General features: G+C 45.1%; 1 protein-coding gene across 1 annotated transcript in view; it reads left to right on the top strand.

Annotated features, from left to right (window-relative positions):
- The window catches only part of SPG7 (SPG7 matrix AAA peptidase subunit, paraplegin), a 29,426-nt gene that overhangs the window by 1,796 nt on the left and 13,964 nt on the right, over positions 1 to 13,666 (top strand). The window contains 5 exon segments of the mRNA XM_042437879.1: positions 2,356 to 2,445; positions 8,526 to 8,767; positions 10,110 to 10,249; positions 12,076 to 12,178; positions 13,536 to 13,661. Of these exon segments, the coding sequence (XP_042293813.1) occupies positions 2,356 to 2,445; positions 8,526 to 8,767; positions 10,110 to 10,249; positions 12,076 to 12,178; positions 13,536 to 13,661 (701 nt within the window).

Raw genomic sequence — 13,666 nt, 5'->3', positions numbered from 1 at the left:
ATAGAAAAAAACTGTTCCGGGTTACGAAGGTTATCGGTCGGGTTACGGAAAATTTTTTTTGTATTTTCAAGTGTTGGTCGCTTCCTTGGTTACTCACAGTGGAAATCCTGTAACGCAGGATGCAGTGGGGAAATTAAATCCCCGTGTCCAAGGCATACCGATGGAATGGCTCCTTAGGTGACAGAGGAGTCTGATGGAGCTGGTCTTCTTCAGGCAATGTTTGTTGGATTGTGGCCACTTCCATCTCTCTGCCAAAGTGGAGCAGTTCAGCCATTATAAACCACAAGTTGTATAATAAAACCTGGAGAACTAGGGAACCTTGTTCATATTAAAACTAGAGCCGAGAGGCCTGAAGACTCTAGCCTCTGCCTGGACAGCATACATGAGAGAGTCTCAACCTACACTGTATGTTGTTGTTTTTATAGAGAACACTTGCTATTTTTCTACATCTGGTTTCGTCGTCACAATGGCGGCGGCAGTGGCGGATCCAAAGGGAAATCCCAGAGGAAGATGAGGTAAGTACAAATTTATATTTCTGCTGTTCTCTGCCCTGTCAGGAATTACTCTGCAGCAACCCTCCCCCAAAATTGTGCAGACTCATATTTGTGTTCCACTAACATCATAGTGCAATTGTTACATGGGAGTAGAGTGACTTACATGACAGACTCCATATGCTATCTTCTTCAGTGGGGAGGAAGGTGGGGAACTATTTAATAGAATCATAGAAGTGGAACGAGCTGCAAGAGCCACCTAGTTCAAGCCCCTGCCTATGCACTGCAGAGAGAGAGAGAACCATTCAAACCCCTCTTGAAAGATCTTTGTAAAGAAGGAGAGTCCATCATCCTCTGAGGCAGGCTAGTCTGCTGTTGAAGAGCTCCTACCATCTGCTCAACAGGCTTCAACAGGCTTGCTCCTCTTTCCACCTGATGGCCCCTTCAGATATTTGAAGATGACTGTCATGTCATTTCAAGTCTGTCTCTTCTCCAAGTTAAACATACCCAGCTCCCTAATTGCTCCTCATAGGATTTGGTACTTTCAGACCTTTGGTAATCCGGTGACCCTTCTCTTCACATGTTCCAGCTTGAAACACTGGGTGAAGCTCAATCATTTTACCCCGAAACAAGTGTGTTACTTCTTTGCTTTTGCTGAGTTTGTTTGAATGTATAAACATTTATGTATTTTCATGGACTAGAATGGGCAAAAGGAGTATAAATTGGTGCTATGTTTTGGGGTAAAACCTTTGGCTGGGGAAGTGCTTTTTGATTCAGTGAAGCTTCTAAAGGGCCTTCACATAAATAATATTCTTGGCGAGTTTGTCTTTTTTGAGACCTAACATTTGGGAGTGTTTTGGCCTTGCTGCCACACAGGTCTCCTGCTCTGGTAGTTTGGATAACCATGTGGAATGTGAGATGGATTGGAGAGGCCTGTGCGGTCTGGAGATTAGGTTAAAACATAGTGTTGAATACAGTGGTACCCCGGGATACGAATGCGCCGCCTTACGAAATTTCCGGGTTACGAAAAAAATCCATAGAAAAAAACTGTTCCGGGTTACGAAGGTTATTTCGGGTTACGAAAAATTTTTTGGTGCTTTTCGGCGCTTTTTCGCACGAAATCGCGGCTTTCGCTATTAGCGCCTATGGCTTTTTCGGCTTACGAAGGATTTCGGGTTACGAACGCGGCGGTGGAATGAATTAAATTCGTAACCCGGGGTACCACTGTACTTAATTTTTTTTAAAATTATTTAATTATTTATTTTTTGGCTTCGGCCCCCCAGTTGTCTGAGGGACAGCAACCCGGCCCCTGGCTCAAAAAGGTTGCCTACCCCTGCACTAGACCTCTATTGATGCAGCCTAAAATCGCATTGGCCTTGTTAGCTGCCACATCGCATTGTTGACTCATGGTGTATTTCCTGTGTAGCTTGTTTTTGTCACATCAGTGACCAAAATATTGGTCATAACTGTCTTCCGTCTGCTCCTTTCCCCATTCAACATTATTGTATTTTCAAGTGTGTCGCTTCCTCTGTTACTCACAGTGGAAATCCTTAACTCAGGATGCAGTGGGGAAATTAATCCCCGTTTCCAAAGGCATACCAATGGAATGGCTCCTGTTAGGTGACAGAGGAGTCTGATGGAGCTGGTCTTCTTCAGCAATGTTGTTGGATTGTGCCACTTCCATCTCTCTGCCAAAGTGGAGCAGTTCAGCCATTATAAACCACAAGTTGTATAATAAAACCATGAGAACTAGGGACCTTGTTCATATTAAAACTAGAGCCGAGATGCCTGAAGACTCTAGCCTCTGCCCTGGACAGCATACATGAGAGAGTCTCAACCTAACTGTATGTTGTTGTTTTTATAGAGAACACTTGCTATTTTTCTACATCTGGTTCTCGTCACAATGGCGGCGGCAGTGGCGGATCCAAAGGGAAATCCCCAGAGGAAGATGAGGGTAAGTACAAATTATATTTCTGCTGTTCTCTGCCCTGTCAGGAATTACTCTGCAAGCAACCCCTCCTCCCCAAAATTGTGCAGACTCATATTTGTGTTCACTAACATCATAGTGCAATTGTTACATGGAGTAGAGTGACTTACATGACAGACTCCATATGCTATCTTCTTCAGTGGGGAGGAAGGTGGGGAACTATTTAATAGAATCATAGAAGTGGAACGAGCTGCAAGAGCCACCTAGTTCAAGCCCCTGCTATGCACTGCAGAGAGAGAGAGAACCATTCAACCCCTCTTGAAAGATCTTTAAAGAAGGAGAGTCCATCATCCTCTGAGGCAGGCTAGTCTGCTGTTGAAGAGCTCCTACCATCTGCTCAACAGGCTTCAACAGGCTTGCTCCATCTTCCACCTGATGGCCCTTCAGATATTTGAAGATGACTGTCATGTCACCATTCAAGTCTTCTCTTCTCCAAGTTAAACATACCCAGCTCCCTAAATTGTTCCTCATAGGATTTGGTACTTTCAGACCTTTGGTAATCCTGGTGACCCTTCTCTTCACATGTTCCAGCTTGAAACACTGGGTGAAGCTCAATCATTTTTACCCCGAAACAAGTGTGTTACTTCTTGCTTTGCTGAGTTTGTTTGAATGTATAAACATTTATGTATTTCATGGACTAGAATGATGCAAAAGCGAGTATTAAATTGGTGCTATGTTTTGGGGTAAAACCTTTGGCTGGGGAATGCTTTATTGATTCAGGTGAAGCTTCTAAGGGCCTTCACATAAATAATATTCTTGGCGAGTTTGTCTTTTTTGAGAACCTAACATTTGGGAGTGTTTTGGCCTTGCTGCCACACAGGCTCCTGCTCTGGTAGTTTTGGATAACCATGGGAATGTGATGATGGATTGGAGAGGCCTGTGCTGCTGGAGATAGTTAAACATAAGTTTTAAAGCTTAATAGATGTTAGCTCAGTAACTGGTGTGTGTCGAAGGAGTACTTGCTGTTTACAAAATGAATGATTAATTAGAAAAATAGCTTACATTGGTGACTGGGGTAGAGATGTTTTGGGTTTTGTTTTAAGAGTCACGTGCATTTGTTTAATTATCCATCCATGCATTATCTTACTAAAACATTTTGTCCGTCATGCACTAGGGCATGCTATTTAGGATATTTTAGTCCTTCAGTCTTAGACTGTGGTCAGAAGATACCTCACAACTACCACAATGCACGGCTGTTTCTTTTAATCCTGGTACTGTACATGAGAGTTTAAGCCCTTTTCTTTAATTGTAAAACCGCTCTGGATTGATGCAGAAGTGTGGATTTTGGCCTGATCTGCGTAAGCAGCATAGCGAGGCAGCAGAATGAGCAATACCACTTCAGATTGTGGGCAGGATCTCACACTGGAAGTGGGGGACTTTCTTATTTTAAAAACCCTCTGTAGATAGCAAACCAGCACAGCAGACAGTAGGCTGGGTTAGAAACCTTGTTCTAGAGCTGTTAGTCTTCTGTTTGCAGTGAGTTTTTGGACCAGGAACATTCAAAACTCATTTCTCCTATCCATGGTACATAGTGTTTCAGTCTATTTTCAGTTCTTCTACTTCACTTTCCTGCATCCATAGAACTCCCCAGTGTATACCAGCAAGTAACGCACAAAGACACAGAGAGCAGCCGGAAGCACCTAAGTATTCTACTGAGAGGCCATTGGCGCTTTATGGGCATGCAGAAAGCAGGCTGAATGTCCCTGTGCCAGTTTGGACTCTGTTGCAAAACTGAAAAAACTGTGTGCGTGTACGGCTGCGTTTTCCACTGGGATGAGGCTCCTTTAAAATTTGCTCCACTGAGCTATAAAAAGATCACAAAGGCCTCCCACACAGATGCTTGGTTTCAGAGTTGCTTGTTTTTTTCACACAGCCTGCATTTTGAGTCTGAGCTGACCTGACAGTGGCCCCAAGTTTAACATGTCTCCCTTGGAGCTTTCAGCAAGTTCTCATGGATGAAGCTAAGCAGCCGCAGTGGCTCGCTTCCCCCCTCCCCCACATTTTCCTTCCACTTTCCTTGCTGTAATTTACTCTGAGTTTTAAAGGAGAGGCTTGTCCTTCCACCAGAGATGTGTGTGCATGGGTCCCAGTGCTGAGTGACTAGAAGAGAGCTTCTGGCCCAGCAGTAGCAGCAGGTTTGCGCTTCTGCTGCCTTGCGACTGCAAACTCCTCATACTGCTCCTGTGACCTATATCGATAAAGGTGTTAGAAACACCCCAGGTGAGGTACCTCCTGTTCTTTTAGCTGCATAAACTCAGCTGCTGCAGATGCCTAGCTCTTTGGTTCTGTGCCCAAAGGACATTTTGGACAAGACTTGTGTGACCTGGAACCTAGGATAAACAAGCCACCTCCAGGTGGCTCTGATGGCCACAAAAACTAAATTCATAGGTATAGGATGGGGGATACAAGGATCAGTACTACATGTGAAAAGGACCTCATGCATATTGTTGATTATAAATTGAACATGAGCCAGCAGCGTAATGCTGTTGCAAAAAAGGTGGATGCTGTTTTCCTGCATTTGGACTCAATGGCCCATGAGTCCCCTTCCAATTCTACTATTCTAGGAAATGGATGTGGCAATGGCACTTAGCAAAGAGAGATCTTGGCTTTGTAATCTGTAAACAGATGAGCAAGAAGTATTTTAGCTGACCATCACAGTGTAGACTCCAGTTCACCTGTTGAGTATTTACATTAGAGCAGGATTGGAGTCACTGGCCCAAATCCAACTTGTAGTCCTGACTGAAGTAGACTAGTTGACTCAATATGATTTACGTAAGTAGTGGCTCACCTCTTAATAGTTAATTCAGTGTGTCTATACTAGTTAGTACTACTAGAAAGGTTCAGGACTCTGTCAGCCTTAACCAGAGACTTCTGTGAAGGAAAAAAATAATCTCATTTGCCAGGGAGAGCTGTACAAACAACACAAGATCTTTCACAGAAGCTCCTCCTCAAAGCCCATGCTTTGGGTGTTTGAAAAGAAACACAAACTATCTGCATGAAGCCTCCTGGCCAGAAGGTGCAGGGGGGTCTCAGCCTGTGTCAGCCATGGCCCTCCCCCTCCAGATGATGGATGGGTAAGTTGACTTTGAAAGGTGGAAGCCTCCTCTGTGTCTTGGGGGAAAGATCATCCCAGCAGTAATTATTTACGAAGAGTTCTGCAGCCTGTCATTGCAGCCCTTGCAAGCTTTTAATCACAGAGTTCAGGTTTGGGGTTAATGGCAAATCATTTCTTCATGAAGGCTTCCTGAGGCTGAAAAGGGTCCCACAGCTGCTGCTTGGAGTGGCTGTTCCAGCGAGTGCATGACTTATTTATGGGATGTTTAGTGTGGCAGCTTCTGCGGCACTGAAGAGGCACGCAGCCCCTTGACAAAATGGCTGCCTCTGCTGGTAGCCCAGTGGAGCTGGGTGACGGAGGCCCTGAGCCATCAGCAAGGACAGACAGCGGAGCTGGGCAAAAGGGGGAGCAGTGGAAGACCTCTTCTGCCATCTTTGCCAAGGTCAGGTGTGTTGCCAGCCAGCTTCAATGTGCCAACCTTAGAATTTTGACTTCTTCAGGAGACTCAGGTGAAGTGGGCAGCCCTTTGCTCAGATCACAGGATGCATGGAGCATACCTGTTTGATTCCCTCTGAAACATAGGCACGAGAAATACTTGATCAGGATTGCCTCTCTGTCAGTGAGAGACTTGCAAAAAAAGGGAGGCTGTTCAGATCCACTGCTTTGCCAGTGTGGATCCAAAGAGTGTGTTGAGCGCTGAGCCACCTGCCAGGCAGGTTGTTGTTGTGTGTGCCTTTAAGTTGTTTCCAACTTATGCTGAATCTACCAAGGTTTCTTCAGAGGGCCTTTCCTTTGCCTCCCTTTGAGGCTGAGAGAGTCTAAGTTGCCTAAGGTTGCCCAATGGCTTTCTATGGCCAAGTGGGGTTTTGAACCCTGCTCTCCACAGTCCTAGTCCAGTACTCAGACCGCTACTTCATGTTGGCTCTGCCAGCCAGGGCTAGACTAAAAAATATTCAGAGATACACTTCCAAAAGTCTCTTAAGCTTGCTGGTGAGGAAGTTAATAAACCTACTCAGGAAGAAATTGAGCTTGACATATGCGACGTACTTCAGGGAAAATTCAAGACCATAGTATGTTACTGGTGATGCTTTATAAGTATTTGACTAAAAATGGTGAAGGAGTTCAAGTTTCACAGAGCTGGTCATCGGACAAAATGAACATTGGGAGCCAAAAAATGTTTAGATTTTGTTTTGGATTGTAGTCTTGGTGGTTTCTAAAAAGAAGTGAGTAGTCTACTGTGGGCCAAAAGAAAGCAGTCAATTCCTGGTGGTAATCTGAAATATCAAGCTTGGTTCTGTTATAGTTTGCCTGTTGCCAAACAGAAATATATTTCCTGGAGAACAGTAATGTAAGTGCATCCCTGGACTATATCTTAGAGGCCATCCCTTCCCACATGGTTGACTGAGAAGGGCAGTGGGAGGTTTTCTTGCATTTGGGATGTATTTTCACCTATATATTGTAGGCATTTTTCTTTCTCCCTCTCCTCACATTCTATTTATTTTTTCAGCAACGCCTTTTTCTCTCATCCAAAGACTATAGGGTGCTTGTTTGTAGCTCTGTGATGGATTTGCTCATTGTTCCATCACTGAGCCTTTCTGATAATAGATAACTGTGACATGGTAGCAGTGAACAAAAGAGGAGGAGGGAAGGCACAGTTCCCAATTTGTTCTTGTTTGGGAAATGGTGGCTTTATCTGAAAGATCCATTTCCCCCCTTAAGGGGCTCTTGGAAACTCAAGCCAGAGCAAGCCCTGAGTGAAATATGATACCAGACATCTGATCAACAGCCTTCTCAGAACTGTGGATGCAGCTGGATCTCTGCACCTCAGTGTGTGTGTGTGTGTGCATGCGCACGTGTGCATGTATCAGATTCAACTGGTGGTGCTCTCTGATAAATGCCTTTGTTAACCAATTTGTGAATCAATCTAATCTGGGCTGAAATAGATAGTTTTCCCCCAACAAAACAGCTGTAATTTATTTGGGAGCTCAAATTAATGACACTGATAGCAGGGTGTGCTGCTTGCAGGTTTGGGCAGCATTTGCAAAAAAATTAGGTGTGATGAGTTTGTGTCATGAAACAAGAGCTACAGTCTAAAACAACTGTGGACATTTTAATCCTTCACACTTCTAGAAAAGTGAACTTTCAGGGTCTTCTAGCATATGCTGAGCATGTGCTGATGGATAGCGTCCTACAGCTGTAGCAATACATTTTCCAGGCCTTAAAGCCCAGTGAAGGGACTAAGAACACTGGGAAGAAGGACTCCAGGCTGCTCAGTGTGGAGGAAGATGCACAGAAGATGCAAGCAGTCAAGGGCTGCCATTCAAAGGAATATAGGAGTTGTTTTTGTTTCTGTCCCCCAAATGAATGCAAGTTAGACCAGAGCTGTCATGCTCAAGAAAGGGTCTTCTGCCCATGATTTAGCAGAGGCTTGTAGGGTATGCAGGAGATACGAAGCAGATTATATTCATGATGATGACGTTACAGAAGACAGAATGTCCTTTTCTAGCTTCTCTGCTGTTTCTTTGAGATACATTTAGAGAAAAGAGGCATTATTTATCTTGTGAAATGTGAGTTGCTTTTTATGGCCGTCTGGCCTGGCTCCATCAAATGTGAAAAGCTGGAATTGGGTAGAGCAAATATTTGCTGGCTAATAGAAAGCAAACTTCCCCATTTCCTCATGGGTGTTACTGCTGGGACTCCAGGTAGGCTGCTCTGATCCTGAGCAGTTGGCCCCATTTGTAATTAGGTTTTCTTTCCATTCAGCTCCTGGCCTTTCCTTGTTCAGTCCCTGGAAGAGGGCCTGTAATGTGATACCATCACACTGCAAACCAGATGCCACCCCTTCTAACCCGGCCTGGTTTTCCTAGAGAAGTTGAAATGTGGAATGAAAAACAGACTGTATTGTGGGGGTCTGTGGCTTGAGGTATAATCAATCTGCTCTCCAGCTGATATAGCTAATCTTGATGGGCTCTTGTGTTTCTGTTCTCTCAAGAGGAAAAGAGACGCCGGGAGAGGGAGGACCAGATGTATCGGGAGCGCTTGAGGACCCTTTTCCTCATTGCTGTTATCATGAGCCTGCTGAACTCCTTGAGCACCAGTGGGGGCAACATATCCTGGAACGACTTTGTGAATGAGATGCTGGCAAAAGGCGAAGTGCAGCGAGTTCAGGTGGTGCCGGAAAGTGATATTGTAGAAATCTACTTGCATCCCGGCGCAGTTGTCTTTGGACGGCCTGTGAGTATCTTTTTCAGCAAGCGACAAATCTGAGGCCAGTTGTGGTTGATGGAGGAGAAAGCAGGCCTTGGAGCATAAGGCATAGTGTCAGAAGTTCTGCAAAGGCTGAGAGTTTCACAGGTCTCAGTCAGCATTCAGCTTGGTGAACAGTTCTGTGAAACTTCAGCAGTTCTTCATCAAAGGGTGGGCAAGTTGCAGCCCTGGGGCTGCGTGAGGCTCCTAGGCTGTTTTTGCAATTCTCAGCCCCTCCAGATTACCCAAAGTGTTTTTTTTTCCCTACCAGAAAGGAGGATGCATGGCCTCTTGTGGAAGCCTCCAGAATCAGAAGCTCACCTTTTAAATATGTGGCAGGCTAACACCTCAAGATATAACCAAAATTACAATTTTTCAGATCAGAAGTAGATTTGGTTTTTTGTGTTTTGGCTATTTTTTGGCAGTCTTTGTGAAACCAAAGGGTCCCAGGGAAAGAAAATGGGCCCTCCAAGCCTGCTACCATTGCCTACGCCTGTTATAAGCTAACCAAATTTAGTATTTTGTACAAAGTGCCTTGCAACCCCTCCCTTTAAGAGTGAGCTTATAGCTCACTTTTTCATTTAACAGAGTATAATAAAGATAATAACATTTTTGAAAAATATAAAGATTAAGTATAGTGCTAAAACATACAGATAGATAGAGAGAGGTAGATAGATAGCATGGCCATTAATTAAAACATACAGCCTCAGATTTAAATAATAATGCTGAAAATAATAATTAAAATAGGTTTCCCTGAATCTAAAAAAAGAGACATCATTTCTGGAGAGAGAATTTTAAAAGGCTTGTGACCATGGCAAAGATTCTCTTTTGAATCCTACCTGAGGTCATATCTGCCCATGATGGGGTGTAGTGAAGAATTTGTCCTTCAGCACTTAGGGTACAGGGCAAGGTTAAATGAGAAGAGGCAGTCCTGTAGGTATGTCGTTTGGACTCATAGATATCTATAACATTAATTTGCACGCAGGAGACCTTGTATGGCCATCTCCCTCTTTCTTTCTCTGACACACACCCAGCAAGACTAAGAAGGCAATGAATATTGGTGCAAATGTGCTTTCTCTTGATTACTTAAGCTTCCCCTCTGACTCACAGGAAAACACACTTCTGTCTATGCTTCAAGTAACCTGAGATCTCGGCAAGCTGAGAAGGTCGGACAGCTTTGTGTGCCTTCAATTCCTGGCCCATTTTTCACCCTGACCCACCCCTGGGAATTCCCCTGTCTCCATGCAGTGTTTTCCCCTGTTTTTGCTATTCTGTCTAGTTATTTATCCTATCTCTGGCTCTGACAACTGCTCACTTCTCTTTTCTTCAGAGGCTTGCTCTGATGTATAGAATGCAGGTAGCCAACATTGACAAGTTTGAGGAGAAGTTGCGAGCAGCCGAAGATGAGCTGAACATTGACCTGAAGGACAGGATCCCTGTCTCCTACAAGCGCACTGGCTTCTTTGGGAAGTAAGCTCAATTGAGGAGGACATTTCTCTAGGATTATGGTGCATCTTTTCATTAATGCCACTAAGTAGTCCTTTTTTTTGTCCCCTCTTCTCCTCTCCCACCTCCCTGTAACCTTTACCTCTGCACTTTCTTTTTTTACACACTATTGCTGTGGGCACACTGTGAGCCCAAATGATGCACCAGATCTCTATATATATGCATCTTGTGACAGCCCATGGGAGTTGGCTACCCATTGAAGATGGCTGTATCTGCCCCACAACTTAATAGTGGAACTCCATACTGACTTGTTTAAATTTCCATGAGATGAGCAGGAAGGGCTGCCAATGCTAGGAGCTACAATCTTGTATCAAGGATTGTATATACGTTGCTTCCTGAGGAAAGCTGCCCAGTCATTGTCCCCAATAGGTACTACAGGTACTGTGAGAACCATGGTGAAAATGATGGCAGTGTGGTGGGCCCAGTGGAGAGAATGCATTGAAGCCAGAGCAAGCCTCCCCCACAGTATTACCTTTGTCTTATAAAAAGTAACCTCCTCAGCTTTCTCCCCATTAAAACAAGAACAGACGTACTTTGGGTGGACACTGACTCACAGCCCCACGCTGAGCAAAAACCATTTTAATAATAAAACCCCAAATGTCACTGAGAAGCAAGCGCTCCCATTAAATGCCTCAACTTTGTTATGCGGAGCCCAGGATCCTTTGTTAGAAGGATTCCACAAAGGCTAAAGCTTTTAATGTGAATGTTAGGTCGAAGTGAGGATTGAAGGGAAGATAAGAGGAGGGCAGGAAGCAGCCCTGAAAGGATGGAGGAATGCTGGCTTGTAACTTCGTTTATGCTTTTCTTCTGAACAATAGTAAGAGCCAACTCTATTTCTTTGGCCTTCTTTTCTGCTGCAGTAGCAGTGTGTTTGTTCTTCTGTTAAAGCTGATGGCAGTTATTGGCAAAACCCGACTTTTTTTCTCCTGAATCCTGATGGTGGAATCTTGTCCTCTCTAGCTGACAAGGTTTCTTGGTAATAAGAATGGAAGGAAGCCTGTAAGCCATTTCATTCCAGAATTCTGCATGGCTTCTGGAGGAGGCTGGAAAACGTCTCATGGACCAAATATGGACAGACAGATGGTTCTTATGAACCAGGGCCAGTTTGGGTTACTGTCAGAGCTGACAGGCCAATTAATTCTAGGAAAAAAATATTTATGATCCATGGGGAGAAACATGAACCCTGTCCTTGGCAAATTGGGAAAAACACCTTTGCCAATCCCCCACATCAGATAGCTTAAGAAGCATTGAGTTAGATGGTTCACTTCCATCCTGGTTAGAGGAATAGTGTAGGCCAGGTGAAGAGAGGTTCCCCAGGTTCCCCAACAACCTCTTGGTCTCTTGGCATCACCCTCAGGGCTGTGCATAAAGCCAGCTACTACCAGGGGTAGCTTGGAGTTCATCCTGATTTCACAGCAAGCTTTGCTCCTCACAGTCTTGGCCTGGTCCTGCTGAGAAGCAATAGCGATACCCATCTTCCATAGACTGCATTCAGGCTGTTTTTGAAATTCACGGAAGCTACACATTAGCACAGAGTGTTGAATTGCTCCCGTCATTGTTTAAAACGAGCATTAAAAAAGCTCCCTGGGCCAATAAAAGTGCTAGGACTGTCTCCATAACATGCTGTATTCACCCTTCTCTCCATGACCTTTGATTTAAATACATTTCATGTGTGCATGGTGTTAAAACCGTTTCTTTGAAGTCTTCACATAGCTGCACTTCTCTCCTGCAACTGTAAGATGCACTGCATTGTCCAGCGGCCTGACCCTTTTCTGCTGTTCTCATTGCAGTGCCCTCTACGCTTTGGGGATGGCTGCTGTGGGTGTCGGCATCCTATGGTACATTTTTCGCCTGGCCGGGATGGCAGGAAGGGAAGGAGGCTTCAGTGCCTTTGTAAGTCTCATTGGTTACCTGTGGGGCTCCTTTTTGGGTGGGCCTGACTTCCTCCTGGCCTGGTCTGCACTCCTTCCCCAGCCAGCAGAGTCAACAGCAAATGAGAAAGAAGCTGCTCCAGGGATGGTCCTACGTCTTGCTCCTTTTCCCTACCAGCTGCTGGATCTGTACAGTATTTGGTCTGGCTGGAGGGGCGGAGGTGGCGGAGACCTCGTCTTTCCCTCTTGGCTGGGCAGCTGGAGCTCAGGGAATCTGCAGGGCCGTTCCCCTCTGCTGTTTTCAAGACTCCCTAATGACTTGCAGCTGGGAATGGCATTTCTTTCGCCTTTGTCTTGCCAGCAAATCTCACATGCAGTGGTGAACACAAATCCCTTGCTTTTAGCAAAATAACTTTTTCAGTCTTTAAAGCTGCCTAAGCTTTTGGACTGTGCTGTGAGCTGGCCTCCATGCCTCCTGTCACATGCCCTCCTCTCAGCATTAGTCAAACCCCTGCCGGTCAGTCAGCTGAGGAAAGGAGGATGATCTTGGCCTGCCTGGAAAGAGCTGGGGGAGGCCTTGCGGGTGGGCTGGAACATTTGCCAGGAAAAAGAGTCCTGTAGGACAGTAGCCTAGTTGGCTTAATCCTGCTCCTTTGACTTTGTGGAAGCTCCCATGGCTCACTCTTCCCCTTCAGTACTCGCAGGACAACCCCGACTTTTCTGTTGATGCACATTCTAAGCATGTGATTTGCTGTAAGCTCAGTTGACAAACCAACATTAGGAATTCTCATCTGGAGGATAATGAGGGGTTATGTGAAGGCCATGGAGTTACACTGGTGCTTTGTCTGTTACTGTGGTTGAATGGAGACTAGCAGGCAGTGTCTTCTTTTGGAGGTCCTTTTTCTTCCTCTTTCTTCCCCAGCCCCAGCCCCAGTATGCTGCTCATTGGAGAAACCTCCTGAGAGCCAGAATGATGTCTCTGCATGATTGGATCATGCTGCCACTTTGGGTGGTGTGGCTATTAGGAGAGAAGGGGATTCTAGAGAACTCTGTACATGTAACTGCTTTCGGCTAGAGTGCATGAAGAATCATCAAAACCTTCACTTCAGCTTCTGCTCACGAATCAGGCAGATTGAGACAGCTGCTGAGTCATCCACGGCTCAGCCCTTGTTACCTAAAGGAGGAAAGAGAGTGGAAGTGTGAAGGAAAGGCTTGTGGGGAATCGTATGTAGGCATGGGCACTGCCATATACCATGCTGGCGAGAGCAATTTGGGCCACGATCTGAACCATCCTTCTAAATTCACAAGATCAAGGGCTTTACCTTGGCCATTTTTGCATAGGATGACAGAACTTTCTCCCCCTTACCTCATCCTGACAGAACCAGCTGAAAATGGCTCGTTTTACTATTGTGGATGGCAAATCTGGGAAAGGGATCCGTTTCAAAGATGTGGCAGGGATGCACGAGGCCAAAATGGAAGTCAAAGAGTTTGTGGATTATTTGAAGGTAAG

This window comes from Sceloporus undulatus, chromosome 8 (assembly GCF_019175285.1).
Source record: "Sceloporus undulatus isolate JIND9_A2432 ecotype Alabama chromosome 8, SceUnd_v1.1, whole genome shotgun sequence".
NCBI lineage: Eukaryota > Metazoa > Chordata > Lepidosauria > Squamata > Phrynosomatidae > Sceloporus > Sceloporus undulatus.
Note: the sequence above shows the minus strand (reverse complement) of the source record. Positions and strands in the feature narration are given on the sequence as shown.